Here is a 24,081-nt window from a genome sequence, read left to right as displayed (position 1 = left end):
CATGAGAACGAGGGTTAGTTTCAACGTATTGAGAATCCATTCGACGCTGAGATGCATTTGTGCAACCCCTTATTAAAAGGCGAAACCTTCGTTCTGTCATGTTTCATTTTCTGGAGAGTTTAGCTTCGGGGGAATCAGCTGTTGTCGCTATACTTTCTCTCACGTGTGTTTAGCTGCATCATTTGATTAAACGCTTTGGGTTCAAACTTAGTTTGTGCAACTTTGCGCGCCGCTCGTTTCCCAGTGTGAGACGAGAAACACGGGTTGTAATTTGTTGTGTACATATGCAGTCAGAAATGATTTCTCTTGCTCTTCTTTTGTGTGGCAGTGATTCCAATAATGAACTTCCCCAGCTCTAAGAGAGGAAATTCATCTCTCTTCTGCTTTTCTCCTCAACTGTTTTTGTGTCTAGAGGGTTGATTGAAAAGTGAAAAATGTGTGTCAGCAGGCACATAAACTCTGTTAGGTTTGCATTTATTCTCTTCATTTGCAATAAACAGCACGACCAAACATTAACGCTCTTACTGTACACTGTATGTGCCGGTACATCAGGTTTCTTTATGCACGGGGAGGCTAGTTGTGGCCAGTTTACAGCTACTGGTTGGCACCTGACACTGTGGTAACCATGCGATCATCAGGCCTTCGCCACCTCCAGCTGCAGGAAGCGTGCACAGGACGGCAGCGATGCGGAGCAAGCAGTGCTCATCAGAAGTCTTTATTTCCCTTAAGGCCAGTTTGGTCCCAGCTCCCCCCCCCCCCATCCATCCCCTCTCTCTCTGCACACAAGCATGCCACAACACATTTGTTCAGATGGTTCATGTGAAGCAAAACACTGTGTCACATGTTTTTTTTTTACTACACAAGGAATGGCTGTGGCAGGTTAGTGGGCTGGAACGTCCTGAAGGTGGACGATGTAAATATCGCCTCAGCTGACGTGGGGTTTTTGTTTTTTTTCTGCACAGGGACCAAATAAGGGCAGGACACGTTCAGCCGCAGGGTCCGTGTACCGTTAGTGACTCGTATTGACATGTATTCTTGCAATTTGTGTTTTGGCGGAGAGCTGTTTGACTTGTTTTGTTTCTCAGTATTTCTAATATTCATAGTGACTGAGTGGACCTGCTCAGAGTTTCTACTGTGAATGTGACGGATTTATTGTGGAGCTCCGTGTGTTTTAGCAGCTTAGACTTTCTGCTTCGCCCTGATTCATGACAGAACTTATTTACTGAAATTTAAAACTTCTCTCTGCGTATGTGTATTAATATTGCTTTATACTGATCCATACCAAATTTTCTATTCAATTGTGTACAGTTTGGTTTGTTAATATCGCTGTTTTCATCTTTATCATTGATGAGAGTGGAGAAATGAGTGATAACATGCCATAAGGGGTTGCTACGAAATGTATTTCTCAAGGTGAACAGGTTTATGAAAACACATCTTCACTGAAAATTCATAGCCTGGTTAAATTTACTGTGGGTTAACAAAAATGTATAGTATCAATTGTATACATAATAATATAAATATTATTCTTGGCCATTCTTTTCTCTTTTTGTGGCCCTTTTCTTTGAAACGATATCAACATTTTTACGCCGTACAAACAGAAAACCACAGAAAAACAGATAATTGTACAGGTTGTGTAAATACTGAATATTGGGGGGAAACATTTACCTTCTTTTTTCTATGGAAACAATCAAAATAATCACAATAACAAAATTAACCATGTCATGACAAAATTGCAAAAAACATAATTAAGGTACTTCTAAGGATAATACTGATATCTACAATTATAAGTGCTCAAATAAGACTATTCTTTCTCTTTGTACATGATGAACAAAATGAAGTGTTGAGTATTAATAATAAAAAACTCTAAGTTTCACGTGTTTCCCGGGTCTTTTTTCTGTTGCAGCAGAGTCTCTGCCTCCTGCTTTTACTCTGTAGCTTCATCATCCTGCTCTCACTTTCTTTCACAGACACATCCATTGTCATCTTCTCAGATACATGATCTGTCCATCATGCTCTCTCTCCCTCTCTTCCTCTCCCTCTCTCTCTCATGGCAGGCACCCCTGAGAAAAGTGAAGGGCTCCGCCTGAGAAACCAGGGTCATGTGGTGACTGGGTGGAGTGGTTGGTCTGGGTCTGTCCCCACTCTGCCCTGTCGAGCTCCTCTTCAAGTTTGATATCTCGCTGATGTTTTCCTGTGCCCTCAAACAGCTGCTGTGGGATCTGAAGCAGAAGCCTCACCTTCTGTTCACCTTTGGGACACCGCTGGTCTGTAACAGCGTAATGTTTTTATTTATCGGTGAGCTTCACAATGAATAATTATCTGAGGTCAGGGAAGCGGAACACGTTGGAAACTCAGGGTGACAGACGGAAATGAAGAAAACTCTCCTCTGTCCTGAACACTTGGCATCAAACTGACACCGAGAAGGACATTTATCCTCCAGCAGTCTCCCACTTCATTCAGCTGCTGATAGTGTTGTGTTGTTCTTGTACTGAGCAGGTCCCTTGTGCAAATATATTTAAATGTATGAATAGCAATCAGGGCGTTCGTTAAAGGAGCGTACAGGCAAAACATCCCAGAGGAAATGAAGACTGTGTGCATTTAGCCTGACTGCTAATTTGTGGAGCTAACCTCTCTCTCACGCAGGACTCATGTTGTCTAACTAACACATGTACAAAGTCCAGGTCAGCAGAACTTTGAACTAAAATGCTTCATGCAGCAGGAAAACGTGGCAGCACATTTTATCTGGTTGTTGTAGATGATGATTAGCTGCTCACATGATGCTGGTTTGGCCCCTCACATCACTAAACACCTGGAATCCAAAAGCTTATCTTCTTTTTCAGCTCTTGTTCTGCACAGGCTGTAAATTTTACATGCTGGCATTTTAACAAGCACTTCTTATCCAGAGTGACTTAAAGATGCATTAGGTTTTCACCACTCCATAGCACAAATGACCATAATATATCTGCAGGGCTTTGACAGGGATGTTGATCAATACCAATGACACAACAATCAATTTTCAAAATACAGTGCAGAGACTTTCAGAAAGTCCCTTCCCTGTCCTCATCTCACTGCAGCCACTACGTGTACGTGAGAAAACCAGCACCACAGACACAATTTGTCCCCCCCCCCCCCCCCCCCCCCCATCCCTAAAAAAGCAAAGTGCTCTTATCATGTCTGTGGTTTTTCTGCTCTGAATAGACGTAAGAATAGATAAAATAGCTTCAGGTCTTTCAAGTGTAAGAATGAGATTAGTGCACTTCTGCATGTAAGTTCTTCCACGGACGTTTCCATGTTTTTGTGGTTGGAAAAGCAGAAGTTACACGTCACAAAGTTCCTTTTTCAGAAAAGTTGAGTGACCCTGATTGAGGATCTAAACAGTCACGGCCGTGAGGCTGCAGCACAGCGGTGCTGCGAGCTAAGTGCTGATGTTTAAATCTTTATCACCTTCAGTATCTCAGTTTTGCATGCTAATATTTGCTGCAGCTCAGGCAGGGGCTCAGGATGTGGAGGGGGGTGGTGTTAGGTTAGAGGTTCAGCCTGAGGAGAACATGAAGGTGTGTAGCAAACGTCAGAGTGGCACTATAGAGAAGTCCGGGGCTCATCAAAGTCATCAGGGCATGTGAGGATTCATAAAGGAGGAGAAGACTTCAAGCTGGTGGTGGCACTTTAGGGAAAAAGTCCATCTTTAGCCTGGACCGAAGTGGCCTGGTGTTGCCATGCTGAGCCCCAGGGTTTTCACACACAGAAGCATGAGAGATGAAGTGTGAGAAAACCACATCGAGGACCTTCACCATCATTTTAGCTGCTTCCCAAAATAGTGAAGATGAGTTTGAAGTGGCTGCTCACGCTCTCACCTTTGTTCCCCACAGACCACAGTTAGAAAATAGGCTCCTGCCACACAGCCTGGTTATTCAGAGACCTGAACTTGGTGACACGAGTGAATAGGCAAACACAGAGAGGCCCTGTGTTGGAAAGTGAGGCTACCCCCCGGACTCGTGCCTTAATTGCAATAAATAATACAGCAACACTGTCGGTACGTGCTGCTCTGTCTGCTAAACATCTGACCTGCTCTCTTCCTTCAGCCTACACCTGCACACACAGCACCCTGCCTGCTCCCCCACCCAGGTCTGATGACACCCAGCTCCCCATCCATCATCTCTGGAACAGCACACCTCCCCTCACTCTTAGCTCCCATTAATTTTTCAGTCACGCTGCCAAGCAAGACGTATTAAATTATTGATGAAGGGAGTGAGGTGTGTGGATAAAGGACGAGATACGTTGGGGAGATAGAGAGTCACAGGAGAAGTTCCACATCCCCCTAAGGAAATGTGAACCAGCCCTATCTCGGCCACAGCTTTTGGATCAAAGTGAGTTGTTTTTTCTGCTCTGGGGAGCTCGACGGTCCGACCGTCTAAACAGACTCACAACATGGGCCGACAACTTTCATTCACTCGGAGGCAGAACCTTGCTCTCTGTCCGCCTCTGTCCAGTTCTCCTGTCTATCACCTGCTACAGCACCTGAAACTCTAACTAACCCTGAGACTGTTTTCCCTCCTTATATTCCCCCACTTCTCGCTCCTCCTCTCTTTACCCCTCTCCCTCCAGCCCCCATTATACTGAGTGTCAGCTTGAATTATTAGGACGGAGGGAGAGGTGGAGGGGCGGAGTGCACCGTGGTAATAAAAGGAAGAAGGGCCTGTGAGTTATGGATGAGAGTTCAGTGGATTATGGGGAATGAGAGGGGGAGCAGGAGGGTAAAAAAGGACAGATGACAGTGGAGTCCAGCACAGCAACTGAAATAACTCACTTTATCCTTGAAACTCAGGACCTTAGAAGAGGCGTCTGTTTGCAGAAAATTGCTCAGCTTTTATTGTGTCTGTGTCTCACGACGTCTATAGCGCCGCTCTGTCATTGTGTTTGCCTGTCCTTTCTATCAAGCATCTACTTTTTCAGCAATTAACAGTTACCTAGCAACAGGATGCAGTATTTTATGTCACAAACCAAAGAGGAGAAGGGTCGGAGGCAGGAATGAAAGGTGAAGTATGTGATTTGCAATAATGTTAGATACCAGGGATCTATTTTTTTATTTTTATTTTTTCAGCAAATGCAAAGCAGAAGCTCAGGACAGTGTGTGTGTGTGTGTGTGTGTGTGTGTGTAGGGGGCACTGAGGTGCTTGTGGCTGAACATCATGCTCTGCTCACCAACAGGGAGGGAGACAGTATATGATCAATGCACAGCAGAAACGTATAGAGAAGTGAGTTATGGAGGCAGCAGCTTATTTATTTCATGCTGCAGCAGTCAAAGAGGCTTTTTTCTGACCTGTAAATGTTCTGCTCTCCACCATCTGACGTCCGTCACATCAGATTAACTGCGGTGAACTTTCATTTCTTTGTAATTTGTAGTTTGATTGAAGTTAATAAATTCTTGCAGTTAAATTGGTACTTCACAGTTTAACATATCCTCATTCTCTGGTGCTCTGGCCGTAGACCAAGAACACACAGGAAATCATTCATTTAAATGGATTTGCACTTTTGAAACTTTGCCCTACCCATGAGAGCAGCTCTGCCCCCACAGCCAAGGTTGGACAACACGACGATAAACCAGCTGCTGAGCGTCTTTTCTTTCAATCTGTGGGACTGAATATCCTCAATCACCTACTGCCATGAAAGTAAAAGCTGAATGTGATCCTAACGCAACCTTTAGCATTTGCTCATCCTCTCAAATATCCAGACAGTGACCCCACTTACCGTCAGCATGTACCTCTTAAGGTTAATCACATACCTGCATGGCAGCAATCAGGCTGCTGCACCGTGTGTTTAGGTTTTCAGTTTTTAATAAACACCTGCAGTGAAACAATCGCTTCCTGATACTTAACACTGTTTAGCACAGACTGTTACTGTTCTCTAGCACAGAATGACTCAGAGCTAACGGAGCACATGTGCAGACAAAATGACAGGTGTGCTGACATGAGGATGAATAATCAAGATGGAGATGAGACTGAATCAAGATTCTGCGTCGCAGAAAGAGGGAGTCGGGGAGATGCACGGAGATAAAGAAAAGGGACAGATGGAGTGACAGGACATCGGAGAGTGAGGCATCGCCGCGATGGTAAAAGACAGAAGGTGAAAAGGAAGTGCTGAGGAGAAAGAGTTAAAGAGGAGAGAGATGGTTGCCTCGGCAACAGCAGCCAGCGTTTTTCCTCTCGCTCTTTATCCATCCCTCCCGCACGCAGACACACATGTTCTTCCACCTCTCCCGCCTCCCTCCCTTCTGTGGCTCAGAGTTGAAGTTTTGCAGGCGTCTTCCTGGATGAAGACATCTTCACATCCTTTACTCGTGTCGTCACTACTGGCAGTATCAGTGATGCTCCCATCACTTACTCTGCTTTGACACCGCTCATGTAAACATTTACAGATGTCATCCACACAGAAATCGAATTTCCTCCGTGGCATCTATGCAGAAGTGCTGCTCTACTGTTGGGTCTCATACTGAGGTTGCATCAAATCACCCGAGGGTTCAGTGAATAATAGACAATCATAACTGTTTGCTGGTGGAGCTTCAGGCAGCAAAATCCTCACAAATATTGTTTCCAGTGCAACATTTAACAAGCTGCTTGCTTCAGAAAAATAAAGCACCATATATAAAACACCTGCAGTCTGCTTTATTTTTCATTGGAACAGATGTGCTGTTCCAAAATGTATGATTGCAGAGCTATGCTGCATTAACAGAGTGTTCCAAGCTGCACACAGCCTGTCAGGTTTCGCTGCACCGGCTCCTGTTGTGTATCAACCTGACGTGGAACATGGCTCAGCCTCCCCAACTGAACCCTGTCATGCGTGTATGTGTGGCACATCCTCACATGACAGCCGCCACAGGGGGGGACGAGATCCAGTGTCTAAGGTCACTGTTGCATCACAACGAGCGTGTGGAAGCTTGTGTGTTGTGACTGAGTGACGAGCGTGTGTGGGAGTGTGTGAAGTGTGTTTTCTTTTTGTCGGTGCACGGAGAATCTTACACGCCGTAGGCTTGTTATTGGTACCGTGAGTGTGATGTGTGTGTGCTATTGGATTGTGTTATACGTATGAGCACATCTTTTTTCTGTGTGTGCGACCCGTGCGTGTGATAGAAACGTAGACCGCTGGACCTTCCAGAGTACGGACTGGCTGGAAGAGTGGAGTGATAAAACACAGAGGACCAATATGAGCCACAAGGACAGAGCAGAGATGATGGCACCATCAAACTTAATGGGCTCCAAGAGGGGGCCGGGTGAGGAGAGAGGAGGGAGCAGGCCTGTGGAGGCTGAGCAAAGGGGGCCCTCAAGACCAACTGGCTTAATTGGGGGAAATTACCGTTGTCCACTTCAAATTCTCTAATATGGCTGATTTGCATTTGCAAGTGTGTTTCTGAGACCGCCGCCCCTCCCTCTTGCCCCTCCTGACAGGGATCCAGCTCTAAAAGCCTTGTCTCAACTTGTTACCTGCATACGTTCGGTTTTGCTGCTTGTGATACTAAAGCCTCTCCAGCCTCCTCCTCCTCCTCCTCTTCTTCCCCACTCTGCCTTTTTCACACTCTCCCACCCTCCCTCCATCCCTCCCGGTATCCGTAGCGATCGGAGGCAGGGTACCGTGGTTGCTAGGAGACGGGGAGACTGTGGCAGCGGGCCCCAGTGTGAGAGAGCCGTGATGTGAGAGCGGTGATGGATGTTAGGAGAGAGCTCCCCCTGCTGGTCACCGCTTGCCCACTCATACCTGCAGGAAAATGGATCAGCTCAGCACCTGATGCCACCTCTCATCTTTGGTGAACGGGCAAACGCATCACACCGAGGTGAGTGTGTGTGTTTGTGCGTTTAAGTGGGACAGAGCTGTTGTAGAGCCGCACTGGGTGTTTTTCTTATGCTATCAGTAAACATCACTTGTGAGAGGGGAACAATCACTCTAATGGCTGTGGACAGTGTGAATATCGATTATGTCCTTTGGAGGAAAACACGTCTTTTCATCACCAATCTCTGGTTAAGGTCACAGACTTGGAGTTTGCATCACACTCTTTGATGTAGCAGAGTTTCACTGAGGCTGGGAGAGGGGCACCACACCCAGTAACAATCAAAGTTCAAGATCTCATTTCTCTGCGTCCTCTCAGTTCTGTTTCCAGCCATGTATTATCAAAGCTGTGCCCATTCCACTGAAATAACACTTAATGTCTGTGGGACATTAATTTTGATAGTATAGGACACTCCAGATGAAGAAGGATCAAAGACTGTGAAATTGTACCAAAGTATAACTTTAGAAACACACACTTCAAAGGGATCGGAGTGGGATTTCAGACAAAATGATGTGAGAGCCATTTTCATGCTGTAATGCAAGGCCGGCCTCTGAGCACCAGAGACCAGCTGCTGGTTTGTTGTGTGACTCTGACTCCATGTGGTCGCGGAGGAAACTGCAGCCTGATGTTTCACTTTGGCTGCTGAGGGATGCTGATGTCTGTTTCAGCACCATTTTTCCACGGTTCTGAAAAAAGCAACAATTAGATAATAGGGATGTTACCGTGAATAGGGCTGCTTTATATGTGCTGCCAAAAACAGTAAATATCTTCTAAAGGATTTTTGTGTCTTCATGTTTACCACATTTACCTGCAGCACAGGTGGGACTGTGACATAAAAAAGGAGGATTGCTGGAATCTACCCAGGCTGCTGAAGCCTTCAATTCAATTTGAAATACATTTCTAAGCTGAATGACATGTATGAAGTGCATATATATATATATATGGATATACTGTATATATATCCACAGACATAACCAGTGGGAGAAGGAACCTTCTAAATAGCCTTTGCTCCTCTCCTCATGCGCTCAGCTTAAAGAACCATGTTCCAGCTGAGTTTTAATTGCCCTGTTCACATCTAGCTGGCCTGCTTTTGGTGGACAGTGCAGACCTTTTGTACAAAACCACACAGATCCGGCGCAGCCAAATGAATTCTACGTAAATGTTTGCATGCCCCCGTTCACTTTTGGCTCGTCAAGGGCGATGCTTTTCATTTTGTTGCGAGAGCTTCCTCGTTCGCTCCGAGTGCAGATATTTGCTCAGATTTCTGTAAAAGCAGATGGTGTCAACATGGAAATGCAGACTGTGCTTTGTTATGCAACACCTCTTGTGTAGTATTCACAGGTTTACCTAGCAGGCCTGTGTTAGACTTGTGAATGTGAAGGTCGTATGCATAAAGGAGTCAACACGTTGTTTAGTTTTCCTTTTTATTCCAGGAGCTGTGAAATTGAAGTTGGTGTGAGCAGAATGTGCTGTAGAGGACACAAGTCGTGACAATATCAGCTATTTGACACACGTTGCATGGCAGCCTTGGGACTGAATAACGCTCAACCTTTTATATTTCATTGCCATTTAAAAACTATTACCAATGAATAAAGGGCAATAGAGGCAAAACACAATCAATCAGGAAGGGAGGCAGGAGCCCTGTGTTCATTATTGCATGAACAAATACGAGGAAATGTTGAATTTAAGGAAATTTTTCTTCTGATTTAGATATTTTGATTTGATCAGTAGAGCTGAGAAGCAAAGCGTTCACAGATGGATCCTAAAGGACCTGTTAGTGGGGGGAGTGGTCATCACACTCATCTCTGTAACTAAGGTGGCAGAGCAGATTTCATCTTGCAGTATCTGGCTGCATCTCTGAAAGGAAAAACAAAACCAGACTTTGTAGCGTGGCAGAAGTGAGAGGACGCTTCTATAGGATATAACTGTCTCTCGCAAAGATGTTAAAAGCATTAATTTTGTTTGAAACCAGCCACTTGTGTTACGGCTGTGTGCTCTGAGCCTCCATTGCACATTTTGTGACCTTGTCAGTGATGGAGAGAGTCTGTGTGCATCCCAGCAGGTCTTCCTGTTGATTGGACAAGGCCTGGAGTATCGGCGTCCTTTATCTGGTCTCGTCGACTTTGTGGCAAAACGACCACGCAGCTGCTTGTGAGCGGTTCGTGGTGGCAAATCTGTACCAACAAACAAGAGGGTTTTTTCATGAAATCGCACGTGTAAAAAGCAAATGTAGATACGTAGCCCAAAAATTACCCACTGTTAAGGCTCTGTGATGCAGTTGCCATGGCAACTATGATAGAAATAGACGTGTATCTGCAAGGGAATGATAAATGTATTGAACTGTTGTTTAGAAACGGAGATTTTACTCTGGTGATTGGCAGGTTAAATGAGTGACTGTATACGGTCGTGCACACTCTTCTGATAATTGTGTGTGTGTGTGTGTGTGTGTGTGTGTGTGTGTGCGCGTGTGTGACAAGCTGCAGTACATTAAAAGTGCAGCACCATGGATGGGGGGCATAGGGCACATGATTGCGATGGTGCAAGAGCGTGAGCGGGTCTGCACTGCACTCGCCGGCCCTGTGTGAGAGCAGATAAGCTCAGGCAGAGACAACACAGTAAATTTAATGGGGAAAGGGTTCTGCTCGTAGCACCCCCCATTGTTGTTCCGGCCATGATGATGTTCTGAGCCAAACGTTAACCGCTGGGCTGATACTATGCTGATGATTTAGGATGTTCTTCTTTGTGGAAGAACAATGCAGAGTGTGCAGAGCGGGGTCTGTGTTTCAGCATGACAATGAACTTAACGAGCCCCAGCCATTGCAATGCAGTCTCCCCCTAATGCGGCCACATCTGTTTGCACACAAACTGTCTCTTATATTATTATTGACTCGTTCATTTCAGACAAGCCACCTTTCCATTCAGCCCTCTCCATATTGCCTTTGTGCCCTGCTCCTTTATTACAGAGCCCTAACTCACTTTCACCTGAGATGAAGCAGGAACAAAGGAGCTGTGGCTCAGGCACAGACGCCAAACAGCTGCATGTGTGATATTAGAATAATCTGAGATTTTATGGTCTAAATAGGTGAAAAATCAATGAAATAGCTGAGAGAGAGAGAGAGAGAGAGAGAGAGGGAGAGAGAGGGAGAGAGAGGGAGGGATGTGATGGAGAGAGATGAGGGAGGGGGTGCAGGAATATGAGTGTGTATGCATTTTCAAGGCGGTCTTTCTGTTGCAAGAAAAAAAAAAAAAACAGTAGTCTAACAGGAAAACGAATGGGTCGAGCTGCTGATGAAGGCATGCAAATGCAGTTTGGTGGCGGAAACTGACGCTTGCGTTGTTGATGTGTTAGTGCAGGCTGGTGTGACAGCGATGAGAGAGGTTTTAGTTGGAGAAAGGTGGAATCACCTCCGCGCCGAGTGAAGCAGCGGAGACCAGGGGAGGGGGCGGGGGTGTATGGACCTCGCTGGCTACGGGACCTACAGGCACCCCCAGATTGTGGTCTGCTCCCATCATTTCTGGAGGTGAGGACAAAAGAGAAAAGGGGAGATCGGACGAAAGGCCCGCGGTCTGAGCGTCGTGACGGGCCCCCCGACTTCGCCGCCGCTGGTCGGGGCTGTCTGGACCGGAGAGGGTGAAGGAAAAGCGGCGGAGCGGTCGACTCGAGTCTGGGGTTTCCTGCCACAAAACAGCCTTTCACCCTCCGAGGGGCCTTGCGTCGCTCCGTTTTCAGGTATGCATGCCGAGTGTGTTAGCTAGCCCGGCTCCGGCTCACTTCTTAGCTCTGTTTATCCCGGGATGAGGCGTTTGTGACGGCAAACGTTATTCGTGCTAGCTAACCCGTTTTCCCCACAGCCCCGCCGGATTTGAGAGGGGGAACATCTGCAGCTAATCACCTCTGCTGTGGAGCTAAACGCCGCCTGAGCCTTTAGCCTGCTCCCCCCGCGGCTTTGTGCGCCTGCAAACAGCGTAATAAACGCAAATTAGCCTGTTTGCTAAGCTGCTAACCGGTGGCTGCAGCGCGGCTAGCCGCTAGCTAAACGCCTGATGCATATCGGATTGGAGGTGTTGTGCTAAGCTAACCTCGGAGCTAAAGCAGGAGCTCATTTATAATGCGGATACCTTCCTGCTGCACATCGGCAAATCTGCAAAATCTGCAGAAAGCGTCGGCTCCGAGCAGCTGATGGACTTAGTGACAGGCTGCATCGAGCCAGGTCTTATTAATGCTGCTGCCTGGCCCTGCACACTGAGCTGCTGTGATTAATTAGTCATCCAGGAGACCACTAGAGTCCTAAACCAGCTCTGACCTGTAAATGTCACACCTGGACATAGACCTGTGAGGTGGTGCAGGGTATTTACTGGGTTTGTTTGGTCCCCCCCCCCATTACACCTCCAGGGGCAGATGCTTCACACTGATGCTAAGTTACCAACACATTATAATAATAATAATAATATTAATAATAATAATAATAATAATAATAAGGATAAACAGTGAGGATTTGTTTTGGGGCCATTACCTGGTTCACGGTGTGTTTAAAGGAGACAACAGTGAGACGATTGTGTCACATGACAATTACAGGTCCTGACCCCAGATGAAGGTGGTGTCATCCCTTTAATTAATTAAAGTCCGTTAAAACAAGCCCAGCAGCCTAAAGTAAACGCGCCTGTAAGGAGGTGGGACATACACAGCTACTGTCTTGGCTCCGTGGGTTTGTTTGTTTACATGTGCCGGACTGTTTGTGACTTTGTCTGGGCCTTAATTGTAGCTCCAGCAGCCTGTGTTTGTTACCAGTCAGAGCAGGCATGAATAAAGGCTGAGCTCTGTGTGTGTGTGTGTGTGTGTGTGTGCGTGTGTGTGTGTGTGTGTGTGTGTGTGTGTGTGTGTGTGTGTGTGTGTGTGTGTGTGTGTGTGTGTGAGGCAAGGAGCTGAATGGACAGTATATGAAACACAGGTGTAACGTTAGCATCGTCGGGCTGGGGAGTGTAAATGTGAGCGTCCTGTTTGATTAAAGATAAGTGCACGTGTGGGAAAGGTTTTTATAAGATCCTGGAGTTTTAGTCTCTTTCAGTAAAACACAGCTTCAGCAGTTTAGATGTGAAATCGTCTAAAGTAAAAAATTAACCTGCCAGAAACGCATCTTGGTGTAATTGTGTGATGATAGTGCATTATTGAGTTAGAGCTTTAGAAGATAAATGTTTCCTCTATTCATTTTTGGAGGCTAACGTCTTTGATTCATCTTTTGTATTTGCAGAGTTGTTGAAGGCTTCTGGTCTGCAGCTCCTGGAAAATGAACTCACCTGTATGGAAATACTGAAGAGAAACAGAAAAACAGAGCTTGAATGAATGGATTACCCTCCTTTTGGAAAGTTGTTGCCATGGAAGTAGGTAGAATTAAATGAAGGCTGGCAGAAAAAAGCAACGGTAAGACGGCTACATGCTGAAGACACAGGAGAGCACCGAGACGAATCTGAACACACGGCCGAGGGGAGACGGATCACCAAATAGGGACCAAAGACTTCAGCAGTCCAAATGAATGTGTGCAGTAGCAAAACACAAAAAAGAAAACTCTGTTTGAAAGGGAATGACCGAGAAGAAGAACATCTCTGAAAGTATTAAACTCTGCATCCAAGAGCTGGCGAGAACATCAATGGATTGTTTGCCTGTGGGGGTGTTACGTGAAGGCCTGCATTCAGACCTTTTGATTCTGTGGCTGCGGTTCTCCTCTCACACAGGTGTGAGTCAGGTCCTGGCAAACCTGCTCATGTCGACGAACTGAAGGATTGCTGTGACGGAACAGCGTCGATGGTTTTGTTTGCATTTTTTTGCACAAGATGCTGTTGGATCATAACTCGGTTTAACCCCAAACTCGCTCTGCTTGCTGGAGCTGTTATTATAGCAGAGAGCAGACATATACAGACGTTTGAGGTTGAGCATCTTGCTTAGTGGTGTAACAGTCGCCCATGATATCATTGCCTGCTCAGTGCCAAACCGCTTCGTGGGGAATGACTGCACTCTTTTAATCTGTGTATGTTTCTGCCACAGAAATCTGCTTCACTACATATGTGTCTCTTTTTTAATTTTTATTTGAAAGTCCATTAGTTAAGGTCTGCCTGTTAAACTGGGCCTTTTTTTTTTTTTTTTTTTTGTGGAAAAACCACATTGAAGAAGATTTTTACCGTTCGGCTTTTCCATATGTTGATAAAATCGTCTGTTCAACCTCCTTCCAACGACAAAAAAAGTGATTATTACATCTTCGATATATTGCTCTGCTTCAGATTTCTGGTGGATTTTCCTTGTTTCATTGCCAGGCCATAGACTCTTTATTTATGGTTACTGCCATAAGCCTTCCAGTCTCTGATCAGACGCATTCCCTGACGGACACTGTCAGATATTTCCGTTTCTAATCCACACTTGGAGAAAAAATAATGCAGAACTTTTCTAACAGTCCAGCTCCCCCCTCACTCCCTCATGGGTTCAGTGGGAGGGCTGGAGGAGGGCCGCCATATCCCCCTCAACCAGCAGATCCCCAGATCTCCCCACGGTTGACGGATGATTACACAGGGATGCAACAGCAGAGCCTGCACAGAGGACACCACCACCCCAGTCAAGCCGGCCACATGCTTGCTTACGCTGCTCGGAACAGAGGAGCCGTGGAGCCGCTGCCAACACCGAGCAGCATTCACAGCAGCAACAGCAACAACCCGTACAGGAAGGACGCCATGGATTATTATTTTTCAATGGGTGGGAAGGACAGGCACAGAAGGGGAGGTATAGCTTATGGGGCGGGCTTTGGGTACCCAAATATCGATGGACATACACCTCACCAGTACCGGCACGCTGGATCTGGCTCTGCACCAGCATTTGGCCTGATGTCACCATATCCAGTAGACTATGGCTCCAGTGCCGGTTCAGCTGGAGGTGCTGGTGCTGGCGCGTTCTCTCCTTCTCATCAGTACAATATAAGTCAGAACCCTGCAATGCAGTCAGTGCCAGGTTCTCAGATGCAGCACCGCCCGCATGGGCAAACCTTCCCAGCTGTCCACCATGGACAGCAGCATAGGAGCTATTCACACTCTGGGCACAGAATGACCCCTCAGTACCCACACTACTCCCCACAAGGTGGAGCGTCGACAGGGTCATCAGGAATGTACAGCCCCCCTCCGCAGAGATATCTAGACGGGGCATCTAGTACTGGGTTTGATCCCAAAGTCAACAGTTCTCCCAGTGTTAACTCCAGTTCAAACTCAGTCTCCAGTTCAGTTGCTGCTAACAATGTGGGACCAATGGAGAATGTTCAACAGAGTTACCATGCTTCGAATTATCCTGGATATTCCCCACAGACACATTCACTTCACAAGCAAGCCACACTACAGCACCGCAACTCGCAGCACAGTTTAGGTGTAGGATATGACAACTCCGTCAAAATGCAGCACCAGGGCCCGTCTCCGGGGTCTATATATGCTAAACATCAAGCCTCCAATCCCAGTATACCTCAAGCAGCAGCTCAAGAAATAGCCAAATCCCCAATGCATCCGAATGCTCAACAAGCCCAGATTAACCAAAACTTTAGTCCGATATCCAACCCGTCTCCAGCTGCCTCTGCGGTGCATTCCCCCAGCTGTAGCTCCTCTCCTTCCCCTCTCATGGGTGTCTCAGAGGCACATGGAAACCCCTCAGGTCATGGCGCTTCACACCCTCCTACATCAAACCCCCGTAGCAGCCATGGCCATGGTAGATTACTGCAGACCATGCCTCAGTTAAGTCCCACACCCAACTCAAATAGCAGCATCAGTAGTTGTGGTAGCAGTGGCAGTCATAAAGCTCACAGCATGAGTGCAGCTGGAGGGAACAGTCTCCCTCCGACGGGCCGCAACAAAATGAGCCTAGGTGCAGGCATTGGATCCAGAGAGGAAGGCTCTTCTGTTTATTCGTCTTCTCCACTTGATAAAATGCAGGATGCTGGCCTGAATAGTCTTAATGCCTTGAGCTCCCAAGTAGCCAATTTACCAAACACAGTTCAGCACATGCTGCTCACTGACACAGTGTTTTCACAGAAGAAGAAAGATGGCGGGCAGATGCAACAGACAACACATAGCATACTCCCAGCCCAACCAAGGAGTCGAAATGCGAGTGCTGCCTCAAGTACTAGCACAGTCAAAGATGGAGGTGGAACCAGTTTAGATGCTGGTGCTGACGAGGACTCGGCCGGCGGCTCATCGGGGACCAAGGCGGAGCGAGACGAGCAGTTTTCTGAGGGGGAACATGGGAGAGTGAGGCAGATGAGTGGTGCGAGCAGTGGGTCTGAACCAGCTAGCTGTCAGCTTCCACCCCAGAATCAAACCCAGTCACAGACGGGACAAGTGTCACATGTTAAAATAGTCGTCTCTGATTCAACGCCAAGAGAACCAAATGTTTCTGAAACAAAAGCAAATGAAGCTCACGTTCCTCCTTCGTTATCATCTCCATCTCTAAGCTGTCAGTCATCAGAAACTGGCCCGACGTCACATTCAGCACCTCCAGTTTCCTCATCCCCCTCCAGTGTTCCTCCTGCTCAGCCAAATTGTGCCTCAGAGCCTGGTTCAACATATAACGACCACAAAGGCGGCCACAGGATGGCAGAAATTAAAAATGAAGTTATCCAGAGTGAAAGTGAAGGCGCAGTTGAGAAAACAGAGAAAGGCTGTAGCCAACAACAACAAGATGGAGAAGTCAATACACAAAATGGTCAGGACAAAGAAAATAGATTGCACACTGCATCCAGATTACACAAAAATGAGAGGGAAGAAAAGCACACATCTGAGGAACAGCAAAGCGCCAGTAGTGTTGGCGTGATTGTTTCAGCTCGGTCTGAGGGAAGGCACACAGAAAAAAGCAAACATTCCCAAGAAAACTGTATAGAAGAGAAACAGCCTCATTCTTATTTGAGAGAGTCGAGCAGTCATAACGGGGAGGAAGGTGTAGATCTGACTCTGTATTCCTCCCACCACCAGAAATCAAATTTTGGACGGCCTCAAAATCCTCCACAGCCTGGACCGCATAAATATGGCTACCCAGAGTCAACATATGGCTCAGATTTGTCAATGAAGAACAGAGGGAGGGTGGGCCCAGCGGAATCCAATTCCAGATACTTTGGGTACCAGCAGTCACAAACTGGCTATGGGCCTCTGCATCCAAAAGACACTGGTTCTGTAGGTGAGGCTTTGGTAAAGAGAGGGCAAGGAGCAGGAGCTAAAGGTCATGAGGAAAATTCACAAATCCAGCAGTTTCCAAGCCTTTTACAAGAGGTTCTTCAAGGTTATAATGTAGACAGACGGTACGGCAGACCAGAACAGGCATTTCCTTCTCATCTTCAACAACCGTTTCAAACCAGACACCCATATGGCATGAATGAAAATATGAGAAGTGGAGTAGCTGAGGTTTCAGCTCATTCTAGCCCAATGGGCAGCTCTGGAAAACCCCCACATTCAAACCAGAGGCTTGGGAGTGAGCCTGATTTCTCCACTGATCCTCAAGCTTTAGTGAAGTCTGAAGTGTCCAATACTAAGATTTTGCAAAACGCTGAAAAAACTGAAGTGGGTGCACCTTTGCCGCAGGCTACAGACTTGCAGCAACCCCCACCTAAACACATAAACTTAGCTGACTACTCTCTACCACAGAGAAAAGCCTTATCTAATGTGTCCACACCGTCCTCTGCTGTGCAGGAGCTCCTTTTGCAAGAACCAGAACCACTAACGGGCACCGTCGGTCAAACTGAGACTCAGAAATCATCAGGCCCCATATTAGCCCCATCAGAGCGACGCTCTGTCATCTGTGATGTGTCGCCAAACCGACGCAGCACACCGGAGAGGGACAGGGAAGGTGACAGAGAGCGGGAAAAAAGTCAGACCGGAGCCTCCGTGATTCAACAGCCTTTTTCCTGTCCAGCAGCAGCCAGTGATCTCAGTAAAAAGGACACCGGAGAAAAACCAGTGGTGAAAATAGAAACAGCATCAAAAGAAGCTGCCTCAGACACAAGTTTACAGACTGATCATCATGGCAGTGGAGGAGCTAATGAGGCTGATGTGGATTATCATTCCAAGTCTGTTCATTCTTCTGTTGTAATGAGTGCTGACCCCTACAGGCGAGGTAATGTTGATGTTTCCTCCATGCCTTCTCATCCAATGAGCACTAATCCTTTATCTTCACCCTCAAGGCATCAGTCCTACCTTCATGGGGTTGACTTATCAGTTGGCAGCGGCAGCAGTTTTCCTGGATACCGGTATGGAGATACAAGAGATGGCGGTATAATGCCACGCAGCAACCCCCATTTCCCCCCCCACCATCCATACCACAACATTCCTGCCCAGACTCAAACCACAAATAAGCTTCAAATGTATCCTCACCCTCGCGGACCCCCACATCACCCCCACGACATGAGTGACTGGGTGAAAGCAATGAACAGGCCATCGAAGGAGATGATGATGCAGCCTGGTTCTTCTCCAGGAAGACATAAGGTTGGCCAGTCGGAGCACAGGCAGAGGATGCTCTCCCAGACCGACATGGCTGGTGAACAACATGCAGCCAAAACGTCTCTCCATCATCAGAGCGCTTACTTTGACTTGAAAATGTGGGAGTCAGCACATCATGGAAGAGAAGGACCTAGAATGATAGAAGGAGACTCCTACTACAGAACACAGCCACCTCCTCCTCCTCCTCCTCCTCCTCCTCCTCCTCCTCCTCCTCCTCTTCCAGTAGCTTCACATGTCCCTGCTCCTCCACAAATGACTCATGGCCAAAATGCTGCTGACCCCGAGATCTCCAGAGGAGCTGCAGAGGACTCCAAACACCCCTGCCCACCTCCTCCCTGCAGCTCCACCAAGCCCCCTGCTGACCTGAACTCCACTCTGCCGCAGGTGCAGCGTCAGAATAAAGCTGGTGGTTCTGGGGACACAAATCCACTAATGTTGAGGAGGCGGGTTCGTTCTTTTATCTCTCCTATTCCTGCCAAAAGGCAACTCCAGGATGCGTCTCAGCAGAGGGCTGCCACAAATTCACATCACTCCCCTGCCGCTCAGTCCGAGTCTAGCCATCACAACGACGATGACTTATCTAGTTCAGATATCCCATGTCCCAGGCTCTGTTCCCCTCTGCCCGGAGAGAACACCTACTCACAGCCCATATCTCCATCGACTGCCAAGGTTATGCCTCCCAGGAAAGGCAGAGGGTTGAAACTGGAGGCAATAGTGCAGAAAATCACACCGAATATTAAAAAGCCAGCAGGCCATGGAGAGGATGAGTCAAATCATTACCCAGGTTTCTCTCACTCTGAAATACCACCTTTTAATGATTCACAGGACCAAGACTTAGCACATTTCTCTAGAGTAGCAGGAGGGGATGATAGCTACATGAATGAAAGTCACTCATTAAATGACATGATTCCTTTCAGAGGGGTCGATGAGCCTGGGCCTTTACCTCCATCTGCCTACCCATGTGATCCACATCAGACATCTCAAGCCCTCAAACAACAAGACTTTGACTTTGGGTTAGCGGCCGCTGTGGCATCAGCATCTGGTGACAAGGAGGATTTCGCTTTGCTCGGACCTTTGCCCCCTCCTCCGCCTCTCCCTCGCCCAGTCCAGGGTTCCCCACCTCCATCCTCATCTGCCCTGTCAGACATTCAGCATTTCACCAACACCTATCAACAGCTGGAGACGAGACGAGGAGAACAGTCTGCTGCTAACCTTCTTCGACAGAAACTTCAAGAATCTGCCATGGGATTTGATGATTATCCTGGCAGTGACTACTATGGAACCACCCCTCCCCACCACAGCCAGACGCAAGGGCACATGCTGAACAGACAGCTTCAGATGTCCTCTGGTAGGTCCAGTCTGTCGCCACAAGATTCTAAGCCACCAGAAAATGTTGTGCCCAAAGGCTATTTCCCATCAGGCAAGAAGAAAGGCAGGCCCGTAGGGAGCGTGAATAAACAAAAGCGGGTCCAGAACCAAGCTCAGACACAGACACAGACACAGACACAGGCCCAGCCTCAAATCCAGGCACAGAACACCAGTCTGAGTGCTCCTCCGGTACCACCCACTCCAACTACACCTGCCACCACAACTCAGCAAACAGCACAGACCACCAGTAGCACTCCAGCGCCTGCGACACCCCCCCCGCCAGACAGTAAAGTCACCCCTCCACCTGCCCCACCTGTTTTAACCCAGGTAGTTAAGGTGGATGTTGAGAGTGAGGACACGCAGCCAGAGACTGAGCTCAAACCTGTGCGACGGAGACGCAGAGGATTGAAAGATGAAAACGAGCCGCTGGAAGCAAGAGGACGACAGAGGAGGCGAAGGAGAGGAGCAACGGCAGCAACACCATCGGTGGCTAAAGATGACCCAGACACACCTTTAGGGGCAGGAGGGACACTCGCCTCAAATAGAGTGTGCATGGATCCCAATAGAAAGGGCCTGTTTGTTCCACACATACATGTGGAGAAGAAAATCCCAGAGATCGGGGCAGTGTGCACTATTGTAAACGCAGAGGAGGACAAGATGAAAGGAGAGCGTAGTGCAGTCGGAGGCAAAGCAGGCGGGAGTGGAATTGATTCTCTCCTGACCTCGGCTCCTTCATCCCAGTTATCTCGGCGAGACAGAGAATCAGAGAAAAGGGAGCCAGGCGAGGTGGAAACTACACTTCAGTCAGGAAAAGCACTTCCTTCTTCTGGCTATGTTGTTTCAGGCCCTGTGATTACAGAGACCAGTCATTCTGGCCGTCTGCTTTGCTGCCTGTGTCAGAAATGGGCGAATTACAAACACCTCGGAGATCTCTATGGGCCTTACTATCCAGCTGATTATGCTGCAAAACTCCCCAAGAACCAGCCCCAGGTCAGACAGTGTCAAGCAACCACAGGCACAAACAAAACAGGACCAAATTCAGACGTAAGCTCGATCACTGTGAGCACCGTCCAAGATTCACAAACACAAGATGCTCAGTTTACCAAGCCCTCAGCTGAGAGCGACTATTCCAACAGCCTTGAATCAAACCCAGCCTCTCTTAACAGTACAGTCAGAACTGCCTCCCCAGCTGCTAGAGAGGAAATGATGATGCATGTGGCTGCCAAGTTCAGTAACACCGCCTCCTCTTCTTCTTCCTCCTCCTCCTCCTCCTCCTCCTCCTCCACCTCCTCCACCACCACCACCACTACCACCAGTAAGACAACATCTCTAACCTGGGACATGAATCTGGATATCCAACCTATCCCTGAGCTAAAGAGAGAGCCAGACCTAGAAACCGACCAGCAACAGGCGCCAAAGCAGCCTCAGCCGCAGGCAGACGAAGCTCAGCAGAGACCTCAGCACAGGAAGCTGACTTCACATCCCCGCTTTAAAAGGAGGCATAAATCCAGTGAGGATTCCCCCAGAATGGTGCCATCCAACAGTAAGGCGTCCCTGCCTTTCCAGCCCCCTCCGCCAGCCTTGGACTCCCTGGGACCCCTGGCACAGCTCGCCCAGCTGCCTCAGATGCCCATGGACCCAGAGGAGTTGTGGGTCCATGAGGGATGCATAGTGTGGACCAGTGGAGTGTACCTTGTCAATGGGAGACTGTACGGCCTGCAGGAGGCACTAGATGGCGCCAGAGAAACAGTGAGTGTTTCAGCTGCTTTGTTTTGGGACGGTTCAGGTTTATAAATTGTTGTAAACACAGTCGACTAATAATCAAACACGTCAGCGGTTCATATGTCATGTGTTTATATATGTAACATAGCATTATGCCCTGCAGCATGTTATTAACAACGTGTCTGTCTCCGCTCAGTGCTGCTCTTACTGTGAGATGGTTGGCTCCACCCTGGGCTGCTACAGTAAAGGCTGTACACTTCGCTATCATTACCTGTGTGCTATTGAAGCAGGTGAGTGGGCGCGCTGATGAAGCACAGTGTGACAATCTGCCTACAGTATTAATATTTTCTGTCCCTCGTCCAGATTGCTCTCTGAACGAAGATAACTTCTCGCTGCGGTGTCCGAAGCACAAGGTAAAGAAGGAGAGGTTGGTTTTCAAACTGTTCCTGGAGAAATTTCATTTGGTGTGAAAATCCTTTCTCTTTTTGCTGCTCTATAGTTCCTTTCCACCCAATCACTGACAGAGCCGGTACGCTTCTTTTTTTTTTTCCATTCTCTACCTGTAACCCCAGCAGTTTTCTTTCTCACCTTCATCACTCCTCTTCTCTTGGTCTCCCAGCTTACCCAGAGCATCCGGCCAGCCAAGCCAGTGTCCCTGGAGCAGTCGGAGAGAGGCTGAGGGGGACGGCGTGGAAGAGGAGATACAGGAGTGTGGGAGCTGTAGGTTTACACTTCACCTTGTGTGTGTTTTTATTCATCGGTGCTTAGTTCTTGTTATTTTCCTTGTTCCTAATGCAGTTCAGTCGTTCCCCACACATCTGCCCAACATCCACGACAGATTTAGTTATTTCTTGAAAAAACACTGGAATTGAAACTTTACAGTCTCCAAAATGTGACCGTGTGTGCAGAACTGGAAAACACCATCTCCCCTAATGACATTAGCATGTAATGTAATGCTGTTTAGCAGCCTGCTCTCTCGTGTAAAGCTCCTCCTCACACAACGGGCTCAGCCACAAACAGATTTTCATCTAGCACTCTTAACGCTTTTTTCATTATTTTGGCTGGAGAATGGTTTTTCATTAATGGACCTTTTAGTAAATGGACACTAATTTGATGCCTTGTGGCTGTTTATGCCGTTTCTATCCAGACAATTTAATTTCACGCTGCAGTACAACAGCTACTCCAGCTTCCCCCACCCCCCCACAGTCTCATGTTCCAGTCCAACCACATCATCCCAGCAGAAAGGATTTAGCAAACCTGTCTCTAAACCTCGTCATGTTCTGTGCCACCATATTTCTTCCTGTCACCAGTCACGTGGTAACGGAGACCTGATGTAAGACCAAGTACTGTCAGTTTTTAGATTCATACCTCAGGGTCTGTCAGGTTTCTGGTTTCCTTCATGGAGGTCTCTATGAAACTAAACGTGACTTTACCTTTAAGACACTTTGGACCTGACATTTTGAAGGTCGGTCCATTGAAAACTCAGCTAATAATACACAATGCAGTGTGAACTAGTTAAAAGTAACAGTGGAAATGAAACCACATTAGATAAATTGTGATTTTGGCAGTGAGCTAAATACGTGTTTGCACAGTCTGACTGAAATCTCTGAACATTAATAGTTAAAATAAAATAAAGTTACTCACGGGGCTGCCTTTAGTGAAAGAACACACACCCTCAAGCCCTGGCCCTGCCCAGACCAGTTGGTTAGCCGATTAGATTACATCCATATCCCAGGCCTTGGTGTCTTCGGGTGTTTGTGCGTCTGTTCCTTCCCATCGTGTCTGTCAGGGACATCACAGACCACCACCGTGCACAGACTGGACTGAAATGTGCTGAAACATCATCATTTGTGCACTGTTTCCTCCAAAGCTGCTGGGTTCCCAGATGTTCCTTCCAGTCTGGCTCCATCAGAAGCTTCTCCATAAATGTCCAACACAGTGTTTTTGACTAAAGTGTTTCTGTGTTTCCCTCCCCAGGTTAGTTTGGACAGTAGAAGACCGAGAAACGTGTTTGTGAAACAGCCCCAAACGTGAAAGGACTGGAGTCTGACGTGGAACAACAAAAAGGGAATGTACAATTCTACAGGAATCATTATTTACATTTAAGAACATGGAGAGAAGAAACCTTTTTTTCTAAGAGAATTACTGCTCTTTACTTAAAAAAAAAAAAACATGGACAGCAACAAAGAGGAACGACGCTACGAGAAAAAGACCTAAAAAAAACAACTAAAACTACAAAGATTCATGTGGAATTAAATGAGACGTCAAGAAAAAGAGGCGGAGGAGCTAAAGGAACTGTTTTTGTAAAGAACAAAAGAAACAAACATCCTCTCTGGGTTTTACTTTTAATTTTCATCACACCCCCTCAAAGTATTAACCTCCTATATCATCGTCTGTATTATCATTTACCCTTTCTTCCTTTGTTGTGTTTGCTTGGTTTGAAAAGGCGAGTTGGGAGAGAGTTGGGTGTCAAACCCAGAAAGACGAGTTGTGTGTCCTCTCATTAGTAGTATTTTATCATGTAGTACTAGGATGATCAGTTACTATTTTAGTCCTCATTATTGTTTTGTATCCTCATCAGTATTTACTCCTAAAATGAAACGGATGTATCTCACTTTATATTCAGTCAACACATAAATTGGATTTATTATTATTATTATTATTAT

General features: G+C 47.1%; 1 protein-coding gene across 4 annotated transcripts; it reads left to right on the top strand.

Annotated features, from left to right (window-relative positions):
- Nucleotides 1–11,071: 11,071 nt before the first annotated feature.
- tcf20 (transcription factor 20) lies at nucleotides 11,072–23,647 on the top strand. 4 transcript variants are annotated; one of them, XM_026324585.1, is made up of 7 exons: nucleotides 11,416–11,549; nucleotides 13,069–21,442; nucleotides 21,612–21,705; nucleotides 21,779–21,828; nucleotides 21,915–21,944; nucleotides 22,035–22,135; nucleotides 23,393–23,647. In XM_026324585.1, exons 2-6 carry the CDS (start codon nucleotides 14,243–14,245, stop codon nucleotides 22,092–22,094), a joined length of 7,434 nt encoding a protein of 2,477 aa, XP_026180370.1. In that variant the 5' UTR covers nucleotides 11,416–11,549; nucleotides 13,069–14,242; the 3' UTR covers nucleotides 22,095–22,135; nucleotides 23,393–23,647. The 4 variants fall into 4 exon arrangements, with proteins under 4 accessions (XP_026180369.1, XP_026180370.1, XP_026180371.1 ...); XM_026324584.2 differs by lacking the exons at nucleotides 11,416–11,549; nucleotides 21,915–21,944 and adding an exon at nucleotides 11,072–11,340 and having other exon boundaries at nucleotides 21,779–21,842; XM_026324586.1 differs by lacking the exon at nucleotides 21,915–21,944.
- The last annotated feature ends 434 nt before the right edge of the window (nucleotides 23,648–24,081 follow it).

Source organism: Mastacembelus armatus, chromosome 8, assembly GCF_900324485.2.
Source record: "Mastacembelus armatus chromosome 8, fMasArm1.2, whole genome shotgun sequence".
Lineage (NCBI taxonomy): Eukaryota > Metazoa > Chordata > Actinopteri > Synbranchiformes > Mastacembelidae > Mastacembelus > Mastacembelus armatus.
This window is presented reverse-complemented; position numbering and strand designations above follow the sequence as displayed.

Excerpts from the sequence above, each read along its gene's own strand:
- tcf20 (XM_026324584.2), top strand. The coding sequence starts at position 14,243 with ATGCAGAACTTTTCTAACAGTCCAGCTCCCCCCTCACTCCCTCATGGG. Across the intron at positions 21,443-21,611 it reads TAGATGGCGCCAGAGAAACA|TGCTGCTCTTACTGTGAGAT; the intron begins GTGAGTGTTTCA and ends GTCTCCGCTCAG. Across the intron at positions 21,706-21,778 it reads CCTGTGTGCTATTGAAGCAG|ATTGCTCTCTGAACGAAGAT; the intron begins GTGAGTGGGCGC and ends TCCCTCGTCCAG.